At 41.4% G+C, this 23,996-nt stretch overlaps 1 protein-coding gene across 1 annotated transcript in view; it reads right to left on the bottom strand.

Annotated features, from left to right (window-relative positions):
- DNM3 (dynamin 3) overlaps positions 1-23,996 on the bottom strand; it is a 127,972-nt gene that overhangs the window by 61,614 nt on the left and 42,362 nt on the right. Inside the window, exons 4-7 of the mRNA XM_025194182.1 lie at positions 11,697-11,846; positions 7,339-7,542; positions 5,845-5,943; positions 4,804-4,964 (exon numbers count right to left, since the gene is read on the bottom strand). Of these exons, the coding sequence (XP_025049967.1) occupies positions 4,804-4,964; positions 5,845-5,943; positions 7,339-7,542; positions 11,697-11,846 (614 nt within the window). The remainder of the gene's footprint in view (positions 1-4,803; positions 4,965-5,844; positions 5,944-7,338; positions 7,543-11,696; positions 11,847-23,996) is intronic.

Here is a 23,996-nt window from a genome sequence, read left to right as displayed (position 1 = left end):
GTGAGGTGTGTCTTTTTTTTATGTATATTTTTTATATATATATATATATATATATATATATATATATATATATATTGATAGGACCTGGAATGTTTTGGACAGTACTGCCAATGTCTTATTTGGCTTGTGAGCTCTTTGGGTCCTGGATCACTTCTGAGTACACTTTTGACACTATATGAAGAATGACTTATAAAAAATATAGCTAATGTGTTTTGGGGCTGGTCCAAGACATGGCAAGAGTAATGCTGAAATAAATACAATACCACATTCATAAAGTAAAGCATATGGACTACGGGGTAGAAAGATGGATAAGCTCAGGAAGGAGGAAATGGTTGCTATAGCATCCAACTAATATCGGGGAAAGGTCAAGAATTATTTCAGTTGTCATATTCTTTGAGAACACACTGATAGATCCCAAGTATCAATAAATCAAGCAGTCTGGATGACTGTATTTGGAACTGTAACATTCTCTCCACTCACACATTCAATTTTCTACCTGAATTTCCTAACTTTATAAAGAAGCCATTATTGCATCTCCCATCTGCTAAATATGGGGGAGTTTCAACCTTTAAGTGACAACAATGCAATTAATTTATGTACCGATAAGTACAGCTCCTTGGTTTGCAGTTACATCCTATAGCCAACATTCTACCCCCCCAACCAAATAAAGACTTAAAAAAAAAAAAAAAGTGTTGTTCTGAGAAGCCTGTAGGCTCTAAACAAAAGTTCTACTGAGTTATTTTCTCCATGGAATGAAACACTGGAGTTTTCTTGGAGCTCCACCTTGTGGAACCAGAGTTTTGAATTTCCAACAGAACCACTGGCACCAACACATGTAATAACATGGGTACAACTTGCATGAACCTCTACAGCATATTTTCCACGTACTTATAAACCCACATAAATCCAATAAATAAATACTGAGGTGTGTGACAGTGTGTGGTTTCATGCAGCAGTGAAATGCCAAAGAATTACTGTATCTACCAAAATACAAGTTGACTTTGTATTTGAGGTGACCCCCAAATAATAGGATTCTATACATGGATTCCTTGTTGCATGAGGCATCCTGGCCCAGGGCAGGCAATAGCTCAACTCTGGCTGCAGCCCCAAGCCCCAGGGCGAGAGCCAGAGCTGAGCCACCACCTGCCCTGGGCCTGTACTTGAAGCCAAAGCTGAAGCTGAGCTGCTGCCTGCTCCATCCCCTATTCAAATCCAAGATGAGGCTTTTTTTCACCCATGCTGATTGGGGAGGGAGGGAAAAACCCTCATCTTGGATTTGAGTAAATACAGACAATGCTGGTAACATAACGGCCTTGTTACACATTACATGTAGCACATGCTAATTTTAATTGGTAGTAAAATTAGCACATGTTTTGAGCAGTTGCACATTAAGAGTTAATACTCCCTGTAATGTGCACTACTCTGACTTGCCCTTAGAAGGCTGGTGAGCCAAGCTAGGAGCCAAGCTAGCTCTGTGCCTGCCCAGCTCACCTGCTCTCAGTGGCAGAGTAGGTGGCCCAAACTGTAGGCAGCATGGGAGCTGGCAGGAACCCAGGGGGCCTGCCAGTCCCTGCTTGCCTGCCATCTGGATCCCCACTCCCCTTGCCAGATCGAGCCTTCCTCCCCACCCACCAGCCCAGATAAGGCTTGCCACTGTCCCACCCGTCCCCTCTATGCTGGGGCTCCCTCTCTGCCACTCAGAACTCCCTCCCTATCCCCACTAGTCCTCGTAGCTCACCCCAACCACCTGTGTCCTCTGGCTCACCTGCAGCTCCCGACATTATCTTGGGGAAACAAGCAGGGAAGAGGAACCCACCAGCTGCCACCACTACTCTCTGAGCTAGACTCAGCCTAGAGAGTGCCGGTAGTAGTGGCAGGCAGGGTCCCCTTCCCCGTTTGTCCCCCAGAAGCAAGAGAACTGCTGACCATTATCTCTGAGAACTTGTGGTGATTGGGAGACGTCCCAGATGATTGGAAATGGGCAAATAGAGTGCCCATCTTTAAGAAAGGGAAGAAGGAGGATCCAGGGAACTGCAGACCAGTCTGCCTCAGCTAAGTCCCTGGACAAATCATGGAGCAGGTCTTCAAGGAATCCATTCTAAGCACTTGGAGAAGGTGATTAGGAACAGTCAGTATGGATTCACCAAGGGCAAGTCACGCCCGACAAACCTGACTGCCTTCTATGATGAGGTGACTGGCTCTGTGAATGTCATGAGAGCAATGAATGTGATATTCCTTTACTTTAGTAAGGCTTTTGATATGGTCTCCCACAACATTCTTGCAAGCAATCCAAGGAAATGCACTGGATGAATGGACTGTAAGGTGGATAGAAACTGGCTGGATCGTCTGGCCCAAAGGGCAGTAAACAACGACTCGATGTCTAGTTGGGAGATGGTATCAAGTGAAATGCCCCAGGGGTTGGTCTTGCGGCTGGTTTTCTTCAGCATCCCTTAGCAAGTTTACAAATGACACCAAGCTGGGGGGGAGTACTAGATACTAGGGCTGTGTGAAGCTTCGGTCCCCGATTCAATTTGGCAAAGATTCCATTCAATTCGGTGGCCATTATCTCCGAATCGAATCAGGAGATCCTTTAATCTCTCTGAATCAAATCAGAACCCTCCAAATTGATTTGGACATAGACACAGTTTGAAATGTTTTTTCTACATATCTCTAGGTAGCAGGTGGCTTGTGAACACTGCGATTCTGGGGCGCATGGAGTGTCCCACAGAAGAGCAGGGGACTCCCCCACGCACTTGGCAGCAGACCCAGAAGTAAACCAGAAGCACTTCCAGTCCACTTCTGGGTCTGCTGGGGAATCCGCAGGGGGGCTCCCCGCACCCCTCAGCTTGGCGACTGGTGCCTCCTGGGTCTGGGGGATAGCACCCAGGGTCCCCCTGTGGCCGACTGCCAAGTCAGGTGGGTGCAGGGGGGCCCTCAGCGCACTCCCCGGGGGACCCAGAAGTGGACTGGAAGTACTTCTGGTCCACTTCCAGGTTTGTCGCCAAGCACATGCAGGGCCCCCCCGCACACTCCTGTGGGATGCTCCATGCACCCCAGCTGCACTGGTACCTCGAGGTATGTAGAAAAAATATTTAAAGCTGTGTCTATGTCCGAATCGCTGATTCTCTGAACCAACATCAAATCTTCAGATTTGGATTTGGCCGAATTGAATAACGGACAGTGATCTATATCAATTAATCGAATCACTGTCCCTGATTCAGGCCGAATCGAATAGGGCCCACTTTGCACACCCCTAATAGATGTATTGAAGGGTAGGGCTAAGATTCAGAGAGACCTAAACAAATTGGAGGAGTGGACCAAAAGAAACCTCATGAGGTTCAATGAGGATGAGTGCAAAGTCCTGCACTTATGATGGAACAATCCACTGCACCAATACAGGCTGAGGACTGACCAGCTAAACAGCAGCACTGCAGAAGAGGACCTGGGAGTTACAGTAGGAAATAAGCTGAATATGAGCCAACAACATGCCCTTGTTCTGAAGAAGGCTAGCAGCATACTGGGCTGCATTAGTAGGATTGCAGCAGGGGGGAGGGGGAGGGAGAGGGATAAAGGGGAAGGGGCAGGGGTCAGAAGCCCCAGTGTCTGGTATGTGCCCAGAATGGGAAATGGGAAGGGAAGGGAAGGGGAATTCTTGCCTTTAGGTTCTCCCCTGGCTGCCCCCACTGTCACTGTGGGAGGAGACAGAGCAGCTGGGAGTGATGCCTCCTAGGATGCTGGAGGACCATTTCCAACTAGTTTTGGGCCTGTGGAGCAGTCACACATGACTGCAACATGAGCTGCCCAAAACCAGTTAGAGATAATCCTTGATGGAAAAGGATTATCTCTAAACTGCTCAGAGGGCCCTTAGTACATATTTCCTTGCCCTAATACATGGTCACTCCTGTTTTAAAGGTCCTTAACATGCATTTAAGTTACTGTGTAACAACACCCTAATGTCAACTGAAAAAGATAGTAAAACTTTAGGAAGTGTTTTATCTCAAATCTTTAAAATATGGTGTTTCCTAAAAAAAAGCACACAAAACAAAGATCTCCTAAACACAAGCCAAGTTGTAACAGGCCTCAGAAACCAGTTCTGCAGCACAAACTGAACTGCTGCTGTTCCTTGCTAGAAGACTTTCTGGCCCACACAGAACATGCTTCAACAGGGCCATCAAGTTACAGGCCTGATAGATCATGGCAGGAATATGTGAAAACAGCTAGCGATTCAGTCTCTTTCCTCTTAGAAACAACAAAACAAAAACAAAAAAACAACAGGTGAACTTTCCAAGATTCATAGTCTTTTCCAGGTACAGAGACAGAACTTTCTAAAACTGAAATCTGAGAACTGTCTCACCAAGGTGGACATGCAGGAATGGCAAGTGTGTTGGCAAGATGATTGGATTGGTTCATTAATTTGGAATGCCAATACTCCTTTCATCAGGAATTTAAGGATGTCCTTGGAACATACACTACACTTTTCATATTTGAACTTAGCTGAACCTGTCACTAAAACCTGAAGTTCACTTTGCAAACAAGTTAATAACTGCTACCAGGAAAATTATATTACCCATAGAAAACTTGAACTCTTAGAAACTGAGTGGCTCAGAAGAGTAATAATCAGTTTTGTCAGTTATATTAATCTGTAAATACACAGAAAATTGCTTTGCCTTTTGTGTTGGGAAAATAAAGGATTTACTCAGTTGCATTGCAACACTGATTTTAAAGCATTTTATACTGAGCTGGTCTTTAAAAAAAAAAAAAAAGAGGGGGGGAGTTTATTTACACACATTGTTTGGCTTGTACCTGATTTAAAACTTTTTGCAGATATGGTGTTCCCATCCGATCTGCCATATGCCGATAGGCTGGATGGGAAAGGAAGAATTTCCTTTCTGCCAGCAGAGCTGCTTTAATATCTTTCTTGCCATCAATGTCTTTCTGACTTCGGTTTATGACTCCAATATACCCTAAAACAAAATAAATCCAGAAAATTTATCCAGGCTGGCTTAGTTCACACAAAAATATTCAAATTCAAACATTCTGGGTATTGTTTTAAATAGTGTGATGAGGGTTATAGGCTCTAAAGAGTTCAGACTCGATACAAGCAAGCACATCTCCATGGAAGTCAAGGACTTAAAAATTCTGTAATGTCTAAAATTGTGGTGTAAATTTTAAATGAAGTGTAAGTTGGGGAGAAACCATGTTGAAATGGAAAAACACTAAGGCAACAAACATGATAAAATAGAGAGCCTTGGTCCTAAGCTTTCCTGTCATCTGGTCTGATATCATTGTAGCTGGAATGCTTTCTGTGTAGGGATATTGAGATAAGAATCTACTCAGTGAGACTGTATTGTTCTAATCCAAAATGACTTTGAAATCTAACAGTGGAAATGAATATGTCTGTGGTTCCAGAAATAATCATAGAGAACACTTCTGAAAGGAGGCAGAGCTTAGGCTATAGGGGCAGTATCGACATTCCAGTGGTTGCTTCCAAATTCCATCAAGAGAAGACAGACTCCTCTGTTGTGAGGATCAACAGACTATCACAAGAAAAGATGTTTACAGGTAACCAAAATTCATACTTCCCATTAAAAAACCACTGGCCCAGCCTGTTTTCTGATATTTTTTCTCTTATTGGAATGTTTAAGTATAGCCTCCGGTTACATTTGCTGTTTCACAATTTAGTGCAATGGTAAAGGCAATGAACTCAGGTTCCCCGTAACCTCTGCCTCAGCTCCAGAACACAGCACTATGTTAAAATTATGCTACCTTCTGGGTTGCTAAATACCCGTTTCCTCATCACCACTTTGCTACAGAAGCAATGGGCATGTGGATTTGAATGCCTACCTCTACGAAGAGGGAGTAATTTGTTCTCCAAAATTTCTCTGGCATCTGTTCCTTCATCCATCAGATCCAATTTTGTGATGACACCAATGGTTCTAAGTCCTGCGCCATCAGGAAAATAATAGGAAAATATCACTTAGGCTAAAGAAAATCAACACTTCATTGACCTGTGATGACTTTACTTACAAGATAAAGAAATAAAGTATTTTCTCACCAGTCTTACAGCTCTACTCAGGGAATTTTGTACAGGAGAGATGCATTTAAGTTATTGGTCATTTATTTATTTATTTTTTATTAAAAACTTCTGAAACATTTCAGAGCTAGGGGGAGTGCAAGAACAGAGGATAAATTCTGTGTACATCCATCATCTATAAGCAAAGGATCAGCATAACAAAGATTATGGATGTCTATTTATTTCTTTGATTTATATGCCACCCTTCCCAACAAAGGCTCAGAGTGGCTTACAATAAGAGTGCAGAACTTATAAAACAGGAAAACAAAGCAACTTATAAATCAAGTACAGTATCAACATAAAATGGAAATCCCAGCCTAGCTTCACTTGCTAAACTCCTACCTAAACAGCAAAGTTTTAAAGTGCTTCTGAAAGATGTCCAGACTCGGTGTTTGGCAAACGTGAAGGTGGAAGGAATTCCAGAGCTGAGGAACGACTGCTGAAAACAGCCTCCTACACATTTTGTCAAGTGGACTTGGTCCTATCAACCACATATGAAGTAATTTAAGCCATGCTAAACAGAGACAAGAAGTTTGCTTGTTAGAGGCTGTAGTGCTATCACTGGTGGTTAGTATTGCAGTCCTCACTTCTGGCAACACATCCTTTTTGGTTTGCTACTATCTCATCAAACTCCTCTTGAAGCCTACCTTTGACCTTTTATTCTTTTAAACTTCTATTTGTTACTCGAGGTATTGTAACAGACTATCCTTCCAGAACAAAGATAGACTCAAGATGTCTTGAATTCATCACTACCACTGCTCAGAGAAAGAGGAAATGCTTGTAGTAATTCACAAAGTTCACAACTCTTACGAGATTTGCATTTTAATCCCCCACATGGCAGGGAACTGGTGTTATTATGTTGCCAACCTAAACTCTTCTTGTTGTGTGCATTACCTCAATGAGCTAGCCACTCCCAGAAAACAATCACTTTATAACATTTATAGTACAGAAGTACCTAAAGGCTACCATCAGCATGAAGGTCCCTCTGTGCTTCAGTACTGTTCTTAGGGATGCATAACCCTTTCCACAATGAGGTATATTTCATGCAATTGCCATAACTTGGTACATTTTAAACTACATTTATAATATCTTTTGAATTCTCCTGCATGATCAGAAATCCCATTCTTTTGATGTCAAAATTTAAGATTTTCAGAATCAATGTTGTTCTTGTGCTGTTAAATGCATTGTTTACCTGAGCACGTTATAATATGTTTTTACTAACAATATTTTTAGGACAGGAAAGGTGTACATTCTTTCATACTTACCTTGAGGGTCTACTTCTTTAGCTAACTTCAATGCATCCGAGTTGGCAAGATCAGTGTTGGCTGGAGTCACAGCCAGGATCAGACAGTTTTCTCGAGAGATGAATTGCATAATCATCTCTCTTATCTGTTGTTCAATATCTGGAGGTTGATCCCCTACTGGCACTTTAGTGATTCCAGGCAAATCAATAAGGGTCAAGCTTAACACTGAAAAGACACAAGACCACAAGCCTTACTAACAATACTGCACACCTAGGTCCCTGCTACACATTCAAATTAAAGCTGGATAGAAACCAGCTATAGAGTTGTTACAATCTTGAAGCACTAACTTTGTAGCTGATTGGTTCTTTTTATAGCTGGATAGTTATTTTTGTCATAGATAATTACTTTGCATGTGTGGCTGGTATAAATTTATTGCATGATTAACCAGTTAATTGTGTAGCATACATAACATGAAGCCGGGGAAGAGTACGAATGAATCAAAAGTCTGAAGTCCTAGTGAATATTGACACATCAATTTATATAGTTTACTTTAGAAGTACAGAGAACCTTATATAACTAGCTTTAAAAAGGTACACAATATTTGTAGCACAATGGCAACAAACAATTAAAATCAGTTAACATAACTTATAAAATTACAATTATCAACAGCAGCACTTTTCAACTAGTGTCTTACTTCTAAGAATATTCTTAGATACTAAACATAGAATTTGTGAAAAAAGGACTGTACATATGCTAGACATTTCAAAGTTATCCAACAAACAAGTTTTACATGCTCTACATTACAGGCCAATATCAATACAGGTAATAATTTAATGAGATGGGCAACCAGGGCACAAATCCTGATCACCCTCTTAGAAGGGGCACAAGAGCTATAGCTGCTGTCATTCTTGGCCCAGTCTCTGATGCTGCTGTAGCCAGCCCAACCCCTGCTAACATGATGGGTACTAAAAATAAGACAGCCTCAGTGGCACAATGTTCTGCCCAGTCTAATTAGCTCTGCTAAGATGCAACGTATATTATTCCACACACAATACCACACTACTATAGTTACACTGCTCCTGGAACCCAAAGTAACTTGGGAATCTTTGCCCGGCCCTGCAGATTTCTGTGTAAAAATCCACTAAGGGACTAGACTGTCTCTCTTAGGAAAAGGTCATTTTAGGACTCAAGAGGCTGAATTGATTTTTGTCATAACCAAATGGGTTGAGTGCCCCGTCACAATAGAACTGCCCCAAATAACCGCAGTTACTTTCAAATTTGGTACGTTCTGCCTCATTAGCTATTCCCACCTGGCAGTCTGTTATTGGCTACTCTAAACGTATAAAAATCTGTGCAGCTTCCGCCCAAGTCAGAGAGCTCTGAGCACATGGTAGAGTACGGAGAACTTTGCCACGTGGCAGAGAAAAGCTGGTGGACTGATCACCCTCCAACATCTCCCCGTCACCGTCTGTTCCCGATGTATCCTTCATCCTGCATGCTCGTTACTGTCTACAAACTCGCCAGCTCGTTTTGTTGCCAGTTACCTGTAACTATGCAAGCAACTCGTTACCTGTAACTACATAAGCAACCTTTCCACCTGCGTCGTGGCCACCAGCGGCGTAAGTAAAGTTAAAGTAAAAGTTATTTTGCAACCAATACACTGTGTCCCGCCTCTCCATCCACCAGCCCGCTTGACGGCTGAGTACTCAGCAATCCTCCTCAAGTCGGCTCCGGCCGTCTGAGACAATTTTATCACCCAATGAAGTTTTTACTTAGCTACTAAGTATGGATCCACACAGTGGTCTTTATGGAAGGTGGAACCTAAGAAACAGGTGATAGCTTTGAATAGCTTACCAACAGAAGCTTCTTCCGACCTGGCCCCAGAGGAGACCACTGTTCCAGTGTAAAGGTTCTTCAGTTTTCTAGAACTTTAGAAACCAGCTGAACTGTAAATTGGATTGTGCACAGGATCCGACAGAAGTGAAAACAAACTGGAAACTTTCTCCCCTCAAGAAGCACAAGTACCAAGCTAATAACTATAGGCAAGAAGGTATAATAGGATCAGAGCAAAGTAGTGCTGAAAAGGACCTCACAAGGTCATTTAGTCCAGCGCCCTGGTCACGGCAGGATTGTCCTCAACTAAACTATCCCAGCCAAGGGGTTGTCTAACCTGCTCTTGAAAGTTTCCAAGGATGGAGATTTGAAAAGTTCTTTAGACAGCCTGATCCAATGCTTGACCACCCTTATAGTCAAGAACTTCCTCCTAAACTCCAACCTAAATTTCCCCTGCTGAAGCTTGAGGCCATTGCTCCTAGTTCAGTTCTGTACGGTCACAGAGAAAAGCCCATCTCCATCCTCACTGTAATTGCCCATCAGGTATTTGAAGACTGATATCAAATCCCCTCTTCAGTCTCTCTTCTCCTAACTAAACACCCCTAGTTCTTTCAGCCTTTATTAAGTCAGGCTTCCAAGACCTCTAATCATTTTTGCTGCTCTTTGCAGAACTCTTCCCAAACTGTCCACATCCTTCTTGAAGTGTGGGTCTCAAAACTGGACACAGTACTCCAGGTGAGGCCTCACCACTGCTGAATACCGTGGAAGAACCATTTCCCTTGATTTGCAAGTGACACTCCTGGACACTTCTTGGCCATTTGAGCCACTTTCATTATAGCTACCCATTTTAGAAGCAGAAGTAGAGATGACGCAACTGAGAAGCAGTACAACTGCAAAGCGGATGACTGCGTATAGACATGAACTGGTTTATTATGAATTATGACTTGGAAGGTAGCTACTCACATTTTCTTGGATCACTCTCAAAGCAGGGCATATGTGAGCTCTGCTAGGCAGCATTGCTGGAGGTGAAGACAACTTTGAGACAATCAATCAAAGCTTTCAGACATCCCGGCTTTGATCTCAACCAACTTGAACAGGACAGTAAATATCTTAAGGCAGGCCAATATTTGGGCCATTCAGTCCCCAGCAGGTTCTTTTAAGACATTACTGAAATGAGGTCCAACCAAATGAGCACAGCATTTTCAGGAGCTAAAATTCTGTCAGTAGAATCAATTTGACCATTCACAATTACAGGAAATTCTCAGAAGTCAAAGTAGGAACAATAAAAAAAGGGAAGATAGAGATTTTCATTATGCTATCATAGGATCGACTTTGCAACTGAACGCCAACCTTACTTGTGGGAGCCAAAAAAGGGTGGTTAGTGAGTTGGAGTGACAGGGTATTCTTCTTATACAGCCTCCTGAGCAGGAAAAAAAGGATTCCCAGATGGAGGAGACCATGTAGATTAAACTAAATCATTTGATTTAGGCAATAGCTGCTGTACTCAAAGGACTGTACCACAGCAGGTGACAGGACACACACACACACACACACACACACACACACACACACCTCAGCCCTTCTATTGCTCAAATTATTCTGAACATCCAAGAGAATCCTCTCCACTGATGAGCTATAAGGCAAAGCACGATATCCCACTCCAGCTCAGCTCTTAATAGCTGTGGCAGGTCTGTACAATACTGAAGCATTTGAGTGCAGAATGTTCCCACTTGGAAGATTAAAGCTGTCAGTCAGGTACAGCATCATCCCTGCTTCTTCCCCTACTTATTTAAGCTCTTTTTGTTCTTGATCAAGACATCAGTTTAGACGGAAAGAAAAAAGGCCTTGGCAAAAAAAATAAAAATATACAGAGATATTTTTTCAACAAAAGGTAGCAACCAGTGGGAAAGCCTTCTTGGAGGAAGTTACAAAGCAAAATGTTTTTTCTAGACTAGCTACTACCTATCTGCTTGATAGATGAGGGAAAAAAGCTTTATGGTCTATGCCAGGGGTCAGCAATGTTTAATAGCAGGTTGCCGCTTGCAACCTAGCTTCCCCTGCTGGATGACAACCCTACACAGAGCCCAAGCCCTCCTTGCTGTGTGCCAAAGACTGGTCTTGCATCCCCTTACTGCAGCCTTTTCTTATCATCACCACTGGTGATTGGTAAGACCCAAATTCAGTAGTGAGGCTAAGCACAGGTTGTAGTAGTAAGGCATCTCTCAAAAAATGCAGCTTGACATACCATATCTTAATATATTTTAAAATTGGTTTTCAGTGATTGTATGCACTGTAAAAAACAGGGACCTACAATAGGCCAGTTTCACAGTGCAGAGAGGTTTCAATGTTAAGGAAAAGAGAAGGATCTTAATAAGTACAAGCCTTTTTAGAACATATACAAATTACACACTCAGAACCTTTACTTGAAGCCAATTTTATGAACTGTCTCTTTCTGGAAGTTTACTTGGTCAAACGATGAGAACACACACAAGTGATTATATATAAATGTTAAACTACTGAATACAGGGTAGAATGGCTTTACTTACCATGTGGTGAATATACTCTTAAATTAATAGGTATTGAAGAAATGCCTTTATTCATTCCTGTTACTCTGTCTGTTTCAGCTTCAATTTCTTGACGAACTTCATCAAAATCTGTAAACTTCCTCCCTTTGCAGTGTAGAAACTCAGCATATTCTGTAACAAACATATGCGTTTTACCTAAGGTTTTTAAGATTACAAAACAATTGTTTTGTAATCTTTAGATAATAATGCCAAAAATGCATGCTGAACTCATTGAGGAGTTCAGAAGTGTCGTGAATATGAACACACGTTCTAAACAGCACTGCTCCAGATGAAAGACAGCCCAGAATGAAAAGGGTTGGGTTAAAAAGGGGGTTTACTGGATATAATTATTGTTTTTATCTTTTACAGCCCATCCTCTGAAGCAACATAAGGGGTTCAAATAAATAAAACGTAAATTAACGGACGAAGAAACAGATCAGAAACTACATCTGATTCCATTTACCTGCAATGTATCAGTGAACCCGGGAAAAGGAATACAAGTTGTGTGCCATGAGAAAATTATTTTTTTCCTGAAATGTTAAGATTCCATGTTACTCTATATTTTAACAGAGAATCCCTGTACATTTCTAAATGAAACCTAAACATTCATTTTTAAGTACAGAAACCCTCATTTTCCCTGGAGAATCCATATGAAATCCCAGCAGTATAAATTAAAAGTTTTAGAGATTTCCCCAACTCTTTTTGATGATTCTGCATGGGGGGAAAAAAAAAGAATTTATAATATATACATTTCACCAGTCACCATACAACTTATCCTCCTGCCCATGTAGAATATCTGTCATGAATTTCCCTGCTTTGAAGAATGGTTGATATATTCTAATTTTTTGTTTTATTTCTTTATTAATCATAGGATTAATTTTCTTATAACCTTGCAGCCAAGTCCTGAAGTGTACAGTCACTCTCCTTTGTACTTTTCTATCCTGTCAGTTGTGTACCAGAAGCATGATTCATCACCCTAGAGTTGAAGGTTCTTCCTCCACACGGAGAAATAGTGCATAAAGTCAACTCCACTAGTATAGAGGCAATTAGAATGGCCTGGTATATAATTAATAATCATTAATGCAATTCCTGATGATGATCTCTGATCCAAATGAACTGTGGTTTTAAATAAAGAAAGAAAGAAAATGGAGTAAATGGGGGGGAAATCTAGGAATTTAATTATTTGCATTTCAATCAAATTTAGCAGTACCACACGGGATTAATCCACATATTTAATCATATTTTCACAGAGGAAGATATGTTTGTGTAGATGAAAAAAACTTGCTCAGGACACAATAGCAGATGAGACTGGCAACAGCTGGATTGAGCTGTGATTAAGAAAGTGTAACGAGCATCAGTAGTTTCCTGAACCTTCCATAAACCATTTTCTTACTGGAAGTGATATCGTCTCAACTGTACAAAGAAATGAAATTAAAACATAAAATGTATGCATCAAGGGTGATAGCTAAATAAGCTGAAAGCAAAAAGGGAAAATGTTCTTCTCTTTAAAATGTTGCAGTCCTTCTGGTTTCAAAAGTACAGGTTAGGGGGAATCCAAAAATAATATTAATGCCTTCTTTGAAGCGCATGAAAAATTAGGAAATGTATTTCAATAGATGATCTATAAAAATATTGGTAAGTAAAACCTTCTGGGTTACCTTTGACAATTTACAAATTCTAATGCAACTTTTGTGATTTTTTTTTTTAGAAAAGACTGTACAAGAACATTTAGTAGGGGTTTTACACATGCAACATATTAAATTACTTCCAACAAGAAGGTATGTCTGAATTTTTTCAAATATATACATGATCCACAATATTAAGTAATTAGTAACCCAGTAGGCCAGCCACATCTAGAAAGATTAAGCTTGTAAAACATCTGATCACAGAAAATGGAAGACTGCTGTCAAAATAAAATTATGCTGACAGCTTGGTCCTATTCTGATAGAATTCTACAAAAGGAAGTCCTTGTGTAAAGAAAAGTGCATTCTTATCTACAGTTTTCATATGATGGCTCATCAGATATTCCAGGAGAATATTGCAAAACAAACAGTTAGCATTTAGTGTATGGTCTGCTTACTCCATGGTGTGACTGATACAGCTGATGTTAAAAGAAGCTTCTCTTTGTTCCACTTGACTCTTAGTAAAAGAAAGAGACCCTGCCTGTTAATGTCAGTAATAACTATCATGCAACTTGAACAAAAGACTATACTTAACCAGGTAAGTAACCATCAACAAGAAAATAGATCCAGTAATATTTGTGATCCCTCCAATTCCAAAGACTTAGGCTGAAATAAAATGCAAAACCTATTAAGTGTTATGCACCAAGTAAGTCTGCAGAATAAAAATTAAATTAAACAAGTGGGGATTTGTTTTATCCCCTGCACTCTTTGGACTGCCTTTGATAGTGCAACCAACAGCTTAATTCTGCTAGTGTCACCATAAAAACAGGTTTGAACATAATCCCCTGAGGTCCCTTCCAACCCTAATTTTCTATGATTAATAAAGCTTTCATGCCATAACAAGAAATATTAATGATTACAATAAGTTTTCCTTAATTTTTTTGTTCAAATTGCCCCGCAGAAATTAGTCAGCAAGTAGAGATGACCAATTTTTAAAAATTGGATTAAATATAGGTCAAAGATGAAAGAGCTCTCTGCCTCAGTCTCCCTTGCATATGGCTCCCTTCCCATTCTAGACAGACATATTGGATACTGATCTGATAATATGTAATTGTTTTAGATTGACTCTTCTTAATGCCTAATTTTCAGGTGTCTTTCTCTTCTTAAAACCCAAGGCATGTTAAGAAGAGAATACTTTTCAAGAGAGTGAAAGAAGAGCAAATATATCAAACTTTTTTCCACCAGAAGCAAAACAGAAAGCTACCTAATTATTTCAAACACCACCTATTTAAAAGCCAGTGCTTCATTTTAAGAATAATGGAAGACTCACAAACAAAAAAATTCCAACACATTTAATTCTGTGCTATAATGCAGTGGTTCTCAACCTTTTGCACCTTACGTCCTACCAACCATTTTGTCAAAAAACCCTGGTCCCACCCTGATAAAAACAAAACCCCACTTTTCCCAAGAAGTGTATTCCCAAAGAATCTCAAGCCTGCAGGCCCCCTACCTTTCTCAGGAATGCCACTTTATTCAGATAAATCCCATCTACACAACCTTTGCGCCCCACTAGTTGAGAAACACTGCTATAATCTACAACTACAAAAGTTGTGATAACAGGCTACTTCAATTTTGATGACAGCAGAGGAGTCCTACAAACTGGCTAGATGGAATAACATGTTTCCAAATAGTTCCTTTTATGTTATCTTTTATTTCTCCCCACATCATCTAGCTTATTAAATAGGGCTCGCCAATTATACTATTAAAAATTAACCATGATTTATGTTTTTAAAGGACTATCAAACTACAGTTCTCAATTATAAACTGATCTCACAGATAGTAACTACTATGTTAGTAATGTCTAAAGTGAGGCAGGAACCTTTTCCACCTTGTGAATATTTCAGGAGTCCAGAATTATTCAACATTGTGAACTGGGACAAAATCTGATGCCTTTTGAAGGTTTTTGACAAAAAATAAAAAAAGATGGCATGCATATCCCAAAATAGCAGCTAGTGGCAAAATTCACTTAAAATAGGGGAAACTGGGTTCAAGTTTGGATGATCTGGAGAAAGGACCTGAACTGAGATTCCCTATATTCCAGATAAGTGATCTGACCACCAGGGAGTCTAGAATTCTGGTGATGTATATCAGTATGTCTGTCATTTTGATCAAAGCCCAGTGTGAATCCGTTTCAAGTCCAAGTTTTGCAGCAACAAGAACAAAACAGTCTGCACCTCACCTGAAAAAATTCCCCACCTTTCCAGTTGCACTCACTGGAATTCACAAAGGTAACTGGGCTAAAAACTTCTCAAACCGAGGTTCCATCCATGTTGGAGTATAAGTGGCATTGCTGGATCAGTGAAAAGTTTTTAAAGATGCAACAGTGTCTACTCAAAATATATTACAAGCTCAAAGGCAACATTTCCCCTGTCCTTGCACAAAGGGTAGAAATCCTCAGGGTTCATGGTGTCTCATTAAAAGATATATCTGCGAGTAAAAAAAATAAAAAAAAAATTTGTCCCATTTCATATGCAGAAGTTGTTTAAAGTAGACTTGTAACTGCTAGGCAGTAGAAAAAAAATGAGGAAAATGACAAGAATGCAAAAAAGGAAGCCTTTTAATTTAAGAGATCTCATCCACAGAGTGGGTCAAGGCCCTGGTAGCAGGTCAGTAAATTTCCTGGGAAGCTCTGTTGTTCTACCATGATTAATCAACCTAATGAAGTCAACCCCCATGCCTGATTGAAAATTTTGCTTTCCTTTTTCATGTTTGAGTAATCATCAGCCTTACTCTTCTTGACATTGCAGCTTTAGATGCTCTTGTCACTGACAGAGAAACCATCCAACTTTGTAATTGCCTCTGCCCTTGCTGTATATCAGTTTGCTCTTCTTACGTCTAATGATTACTTTGGTTTATATTTAGGATAAGATAATTCTGGATTACAAATGAAGTCAGGGTCTTGCATGACATGAATTGGTAACACTACTTTAGAAAGGAATTCTGCAGCTTAATAAAGAATCCAGTCTGTAAAGAATTAAAGAAAGGGTTATTTAATATGCTGTGGGTGTTTCTACAAGAGACATTTACTGCGCAGTAGACTAATTAGCTGCTTGGTCAAAGTTGCACATCTACATATCTGACCCTATTAGTCTGGAGTAAACTAATTAACGCTGCAGCAGGATAGTATTTGTAAATACTACAAGTATTTACACGTATGTGCAGACCAGGGTTGGCAACGTTTTTGGGCAGAGTACCAAAAACACCCGCAACCTTGACTTGTAAGATATTGGCATGCCAGGGGCGGATGGCAGAGAAGCTGTGAGGGGCCGAATCCTTATTGTGACAGTACAGCCTTGGCACCTTCCTCACCATCTGCCCCGAGGTGCATGTGCCAAGCAAAATGCCTTCATACGCCACGCTTTGGCACTTGTGCCAGGGATTGCCTACCCCTAGTGTAGATACTGCCCTGGCTGGGGTACAAGGGTGCTTCAGTAAAGGGGCTGATTTTAAAGTAGAATCCTCCCTAGTCTAAGGATAGATGTGTACGACTTGAGACTTATAACCAGTCTGACAGATTTAATGATATAACCTCTCAAGTTTCAAACCACAAATTTGGATTTTTGCACAAAATGAGCATCAGAAAAAAATTCAAAGACAGTTACAATCCAATACAAACAAAGATATCTGGGACAAAGGAGAGGCACAGTTCAAACTTAGCAGGAAACCTAGCACAGCGACTATACAGTCCATGATTTATTTTGATGGCTACTTGAGCTAGAAAAAAAAAAGTGAGGGAAGCCATACATCTGGTTTGAACATGGATACATACTTTGAGCAGAAGACACCTAGTTTCCTACTGCTGCTGGAGTCAAAGAAAAGAAAAAGTTTGTCCCAAAATCAAGTTTGCCCTTGTTTGTGGTGTGGCCTTCAGGGTACACTGTTATTTCTCTCCACCACTTAACAGTGTCTATCATCAGACCTCTTCCTTGAGGTCCTACTTGTTCTTCAGCATTTATGCGATGGTATCACCAAAAAAGAAGTACAACACTCCCTTTCCTCATGGATGTTACATGCTGCCTTGGCGACACTTTTCACAGACAGCCAACAGATACGCCATGTGGGCGCTCATGGAGATAGACCTGGAACACATCTAAATATGCAGAATCTGTCATAAGGAAGAGTTTTGCACCTTTATCTTCCATGAAAGACAAATCACAGCATTCAAGGCTTTGCACATGTTGGGCACAATGCACTAGCTCATCCAAGAGCAGAAAATCCTTACTAAGAGAGAGCTCTTTAGCATCTCATATAAAGTCTTATAATTTAATTCTTAACTAATAACAAGACTATGGAACATAACAAAACACTACCTCAATTTTGTTAGCTTAAGCTAACCTATGCACCAAATTAACAAAATCTATTTAAAGTTTTAGTTTTGAGTAACTGACGTGGAATGTGTGTTTGTGTTTAGGTTAAGGGGAAAAGAGAGAGAAAAAAGCCCCACTGTGAATCCAGAAAATGAATCTTAAAATAATTTCAGAATTCAGAGTTAAAAAACTTCTTGCAAAAAAGTAAGGGAAATCCTATTTTGCCACCAGGTGGCAATAAAAGATGAAGATATGTAGAATAAGTTTCACAGCAAAAGCAACCTGAACTAAATTTAAATGATCTTCACCAGGAAGAGCATGAGCCTATTTTCAGAAAGTCCTTAGTGTTCTTTGACCTTTATGGTGATCTGCCTTCCATTTAGCATTATAATTAACAGAACTGGAGATAAACAAGAATATTATATGGGTGGATTTTTAATCACAAGTAATACAATATAATGTAGTTAGTTGAAAGGCATGATCTATGGCAAGTAACCAATCATTTCCTTTGCATCTAATTTTTTTTTAAAAAAACCTTTGTCTCTCTTCAGATTTGGCTCGAGGCCAATCTTTAAGTTGTTTAAAGCTGAAAAGGTATGTTTTAAGCCAAATCAATCTGGCTTCCTAGGGTAAGAAAAGATGGAAACCAAACACATGTATTTAAACCAGATCATCTATGGCAACACCTTTATTTGAAGCCAGGAGTTTTTTTTTTTATATACAAGAGAAACTTGCATACTCCTAAGAAGTGCAAGTATTACCCCAGTTTTATAGACAAGAAAAATTATAGCCATAAGTTGCCTAAGGTTACATCAAGAGAGTCTGTCAGAACCAACAGTAAAACCTAAATCTCATGACATTTAATCTTTTGACTCAACCATCCTGCCTCTAATTATTCACCAGCAAATTTTAAAATATTGATTGCTTTCCATAAACTAGAGATGCACCAATACATTGGTCCATATCATCCTGGCACCGATAAAAGGAAAGTTGATATTATTGGCAATTGGCTGACAATGTGGCTAGGGCAGGGCAGGCGGCAGCAGCACTGGGAGTGAGGGTATGGCAAATTTTGGGGTGGCTGTAACCCACCCCATAGCCCACCCCTCCTAGCACTGCTGCCTGCCCCAAGTGCAGCCCTGGCCCAGTCCCACCAGGAAGAGCATGGCACAGCCCCAAGCATACAGCCCACCCTCGCCCCACACACAAATCTGGGGGGCACATGCCCCCCATGCCTCCCCCAGGGGTGCACACAGCGGTGGGAGCCACTCCCCCCAACTCCCAAACAAGCCACACATGGCTCCATCCCATACTCTGCCCCGGTTGGGCAGCTCCTGCCCCTGTCCCAGCTCCATTCCCTCCCTCACCATCAGGGCCTCAGTCTGCCCTCCCACACCCTTGCCCCCCACAAACTTACTGGCCAGATGCTGCTCTCCAAGCTGCTAGGCTGCATATCAGCAATTGGATCAGTATCAGCTAATATGGCTGGTTAATAATTGGCCACTGGTATCGGCCAAAAAAAAAGTTTCTTGGTGCACCCCTACCATAAACCAATATTTGATCTCATTCGTTTTTTTCACCTGACACTTAGCATGAAAGGCCTTTCAAGATGTGGAACTTATTAAAAGCGTTTAATGTCATCTTTATTCTATATTCATATTGATACAGAACTTCTGTATTTGTTCAGAAAATTTAGCCTAAACAGAAGCAACAGAAAGCACAGGGGACAGAAGACGGGAAGTAGAGAGGTTGGATAACAGTCACTGAGACAGGGTTAAGACAGACACTGGCAGGACAACAGATAAAATAAGATTAGAAACACAGAAGTGAAACCAGATAGCACTGTTATGGAGCATGATTGAGTAAAGCTGGGCAAATTTAATAATAATACCAACAATAACAATGACAACAACAACAATAATCCAATAAAATATATGCTAGGAAACTATTAACTAATATAACACAAATATAATTCAAGGGGGAGCCTTGAAACCCCACTTGGTGTTGCTGCTTCTTCAGCTAGAGCAATAGGGGCAGTGGCAGCTGGGTGAGAGCATAGGGGCTGCATGTTAATCTCTCAAGGGCCACATATAACCCTTGGGCCACCAGTTGAACAGCCCTAGTGTATTACACTGTGGGGATGGAGTCTTCTTTCTCCCAGACTGGCAAGATGACCAGACTTCAGAACAAAGCTTCTCTTTACTCAGGAAAAAGGAAGATCAAATTCCTCCCACAGACATGCCCTTGGTGGTTAAGATAAGCCCCTTTGCTCTGTTGTCTGCCCTGGGAATCATGAGGTTCTGCATCTAAAGAGCTTTCAAAAGCTAAGAGGACCATCCTCACACAGCTGAGTTGTAGAACTTGGTGTGAATTGACACTATCTGAAAAAAAACATTTCCTGCTATACCAACCTGCATTCTGAACTACCTTGAAAACTGCCAACTGTGATCAACATAAATCATCCAAAGTATTAGAAAGAGCAAACACACAGCACCCCCTAGATGGTGGACCACTGAATAACACTGAAAGCCAATGACTGTTTCATATCTCTGCTCCATTCTCCTGTGGGCAAAAAAAGATTATATCCTCAGCTGTTGGGAACTGATACAGGGCCAAAGAGGAAGAAATGGACAAACAAATGGGTGCACTGAGACGACAATGAAACAAACCACAAGCCACTTCCAAAGCTAGTAGGGACAAAAAAACAAAAACAACAAAAAAAAGAAAACAAAAAAGAGAGAGGTGATGGCCTATATTGATGGAGGATTGCTTCAGATTAGACATTAGGAAAAACTTCTTTATGGTTAGAGAGTCCAGAGCCTGAAGCAGACTCACCCCAGAGGTGATACAGTCACCTTCCCTGGGGATCTTCAAAAGACGACTGGATGCACACCTCGCTGGGGTCATCTGACCCCAGTTGTCTTTCCTGCCTTAAGCAGGGGTGTTGAACCTGATGATCTCTGAGGTCCCTTCTAGCCCCTAACTTCTATCAATCTATCTAACATCCAGTGGAAAAAAAACCTCTTTTCAATACCAGAGAATACAACAGTGAGATACACAACTGTGAAGAAAATTAAAACAACAGTCCCAATGCCAAGCACTTTCCCCAAGGCACCTGACAGCAAGGTTCCCAAAGTCTCTGGCACCAGAGAGATTTCCAGTTTCTAGAACTGCCCAGTGTCAAAGCTGTCCTGGTTCTGGGTCACTTAGGTCAAGCACACATGGCACCATTTGCTCCTCTATTTTCTAGGCTCTGAAAGCCAGTCACTGTGTCTAAGAGCAAATAATGTTCTCCAAAACAGATAAGACAGCAACAGACTGCTCTGTATCCAGGGCAATCAGACAAAATTGTGTTCCTCACAGAGCATGGGTAGGGTGGATATACAGTCCTCGTAGGTACTAGTGATCTGAAACAAACCTTGCATACTGAAGGGCAGACATCACCTAGAGCAGACATCTGTGCAGGCAGCAAAGAGAAAGTCTTTATTACAAACTACCGGAATAACTGCATGCACCACTAAACACTTGCATACGTTATCCTATTATGAAACTAAATTTAAATATTTGTTTTGGCTTTCCTGATAATTTGGGAAGAGATGAGACACAAAAGCAGGGTTTATTATGGCATGTTAATGTGCTAGTAAAATTCTGTTCTCCCCTTTTGTTAAGGATGAAGTAAACCCTTAAACTCTACTTTATCACAGAACAAGGGCTTCGTATTTATTCAGATAATTTTCCTTCTTTCAGGGCTACTTTTAAGCAATGTTTTTAAAATGTCATATTTCATCTCTCTTCGCTAGAAGACAGGCAACTTCACTTACAACGTGAGCTGTTGACTTGGCTTAAAAGAAGCACAGTTGACCTTATCTGTATTCTTCCAAAGTAGTTCATAGTCTGCACATGCAATGAACAGGAACTACACTTGATCTGAGCCAAAAGGCACCCAATAAAGAGAGATATTCTGAAGTCTCAGGATGTTTTCAAGATTAATGTTTTTGAGAGTAAATGTAATACAGAATATATTTATAAATACAGCCCTCTTTATTTGCATTCATATTTATAAATTGATGGGCAGCCCCAACAGAGGGGTGAGATCCCATAAAAATCAGGATAGCCAATAACAATGGGAGCAGAGATCTTTTTTCAGAGTACTGTAAGGTCACCCATAGCATCCATATTTTTACTTCTCCTGACAAATGCCACTAGATATTGCTGACTTTATAGAACTAAGCAAAGAGAAACTGGCAGCTGCTTAAGGCTCTCATGTCAGTTACAACATTTAATGAAAGGCTTTTTATTCCTATGTGACGCTTCAAGACGATATGAGATTTATATAGATGTTGTAACAGCAGTGGAAGCAGGATGAATGTTTCACTAGAAATGTTACTAACTAATCTGTTTTAATTATAAACAAATAGAAAATGTGACTAAACAGCCAAGCAAAATAACTAAGGATAGCCAGGTGCTAATTCGTAAGATTTTTATTTTGAAGTACATGTGTGTCCGTCCCCCCCGACTAAGGCGGCTCCAGTCGCCCATGGCAGGGAGGGATCCCCTTCCCCACGCCAGCTCATCCACAGATTAGCTCAGCCCCTGCACTGCCTAGCTGGGCTGGGCAGGAACAGTTCTGGTGCTCTCCCAGCCCCCAGAACAGCAGGAAATCAACTGTGGCAGGAGGGGGAGGGAAAAGGGAAAGGGAAGGAGAAGAGATATTTTCACCTACATCAGGGACTCAAAAAAGCCCATGTAAGTTCTCAAGGGTGGTCTGCTCACATCAACAGGAAAGGAAGCAGAACTAGGGATGCAGCCACTAGGCCTGTGCGAAGCAGCAAGTTTTTGCTTCAGATTTGGATTCGGCTGGCTCAGAAGACAGTGATTCAATTCAGAGATTCGAATCACTGTTCCATTTCGATTTGGCCAAATCAGATCTGAAAGAAGTGGAGCTGCTTCAGGGATTCAACCGTAGACTAAACAGGCAGCTGATGCCCCTCCGTGCCAGGGATGCAGCCACTAGGCCTGTGCGAAGCAGCAAGTTTTTGCTTCAGATTTGGATTCGGCTGGCTCAGAAGACAGTGATTCAATTCAGAGATTCGAATCACTGTTCCATTTCGATTTGGCCAAATCAGATCTGAAAGAAGTGGAGCTGCTTCAGGGATTCAACCGTAGACTAAACAGGCAGCTGATGCCCCTCCGTGCCAGCTGGCAAGCGGCAGTAGGGCAGAGCCCCTGCTCCCAGCACTGCCACACCCACATCAGTGCTGGACCTCACCCACAAACACGCCCGCACCCGCATCCCGCCCCGGCTGGGCAAGCAGCAGCAGGGCATAGACCCTGCTCCCAGCGCTGCCACGCCCACATCCCACACCCCCCGCCCAACCTCCCTCCCCAAGGCCTATGCCCCCAGCCCTGTCTGGGCAGCTTGTCCCAGCCCCAATCCCACCCCCCCCAACGCCAACAGACTTACCAGCTGGAGGCAGCTGTGTCAACTACCTGTTTAGTCTATGGCCGAATCACCAAATCTTTTCCAAATTGATTCGGATGCTTCGAATCGATTTGAAGCTGTTAATTGGTCTCCCAATTCAATTCGGATTCAGAGATTTGGTCCCCAAAATAGTGCCAAATCTCCTCTGAATTGAATCAGCTACTGAAGCTTCGCACAGCCCTAGCAGCTACCCATGTAATACAGGTTTCCACTCCTGCATCTCCATCTGGGAAATGCTGGGTCTTACCCTGTACACGGGCCTGGTGGCAACATGGTGGGGCTACTCCTGGCAGGGTAGTTCTTAGAAAATACCACAATGTTGCAACCTCCAGAGTACGTACCTCAAAACACTAGTCCCCACTGCCTGGTAGGTACTCCTTGGTTGGAGAAAAGACACCACCCTGATAGAAATGTGCCTTTGCTGAGGCACTAGGCAGGAGCAACAGCTGTAATCTGTTTCTTTCTGGCAGAAGCTACAACCATCAAGGCACTGAACATCTGGACTCAGTCTGGCCTTTAGACTCTGTCTTGATGGTCTAAAGTAGGGGGGATGATAGATCTAGCGCAGCCTCCACGCCTTCATGCTCTTGCCTAGGTGTACATCCTGAAAGTCTTAGTGTGATGGTCACACAGACCTCTTATACATACACCATGATCCAGAGGATCAATGGTTGCCAAGTCAAAATATATATATCTACACTTCCATGCAAAGGAGAAATATGTATTTCTCCTTCACTTGAAGATGTAAAGAAAGGTGAACATCACTGTACTCTTTAAATGCCTATTCCAGTTGAACACTAAAAGGAGCAGG

The sequence above is a fragment of the Alligator sinensis genome, unplaced genomic scaffold (genome assembly GCF_000455745.1).
Source record: "Alligator sinensis unplaced genomic scaffold, ASM45574v1 scaffold1040_1, whole genome shotgun sequence".
Lineage (NCBI taxonomy): Eukaryota > Metazoa > Chordata > Crocodylia > Alligatoridae > Alligator > Alligator sinensis.
Note: the sequence above shows the minus strand (reverse complement) of the source record. Positions and strands in the feature narration are given on the sequence as shown.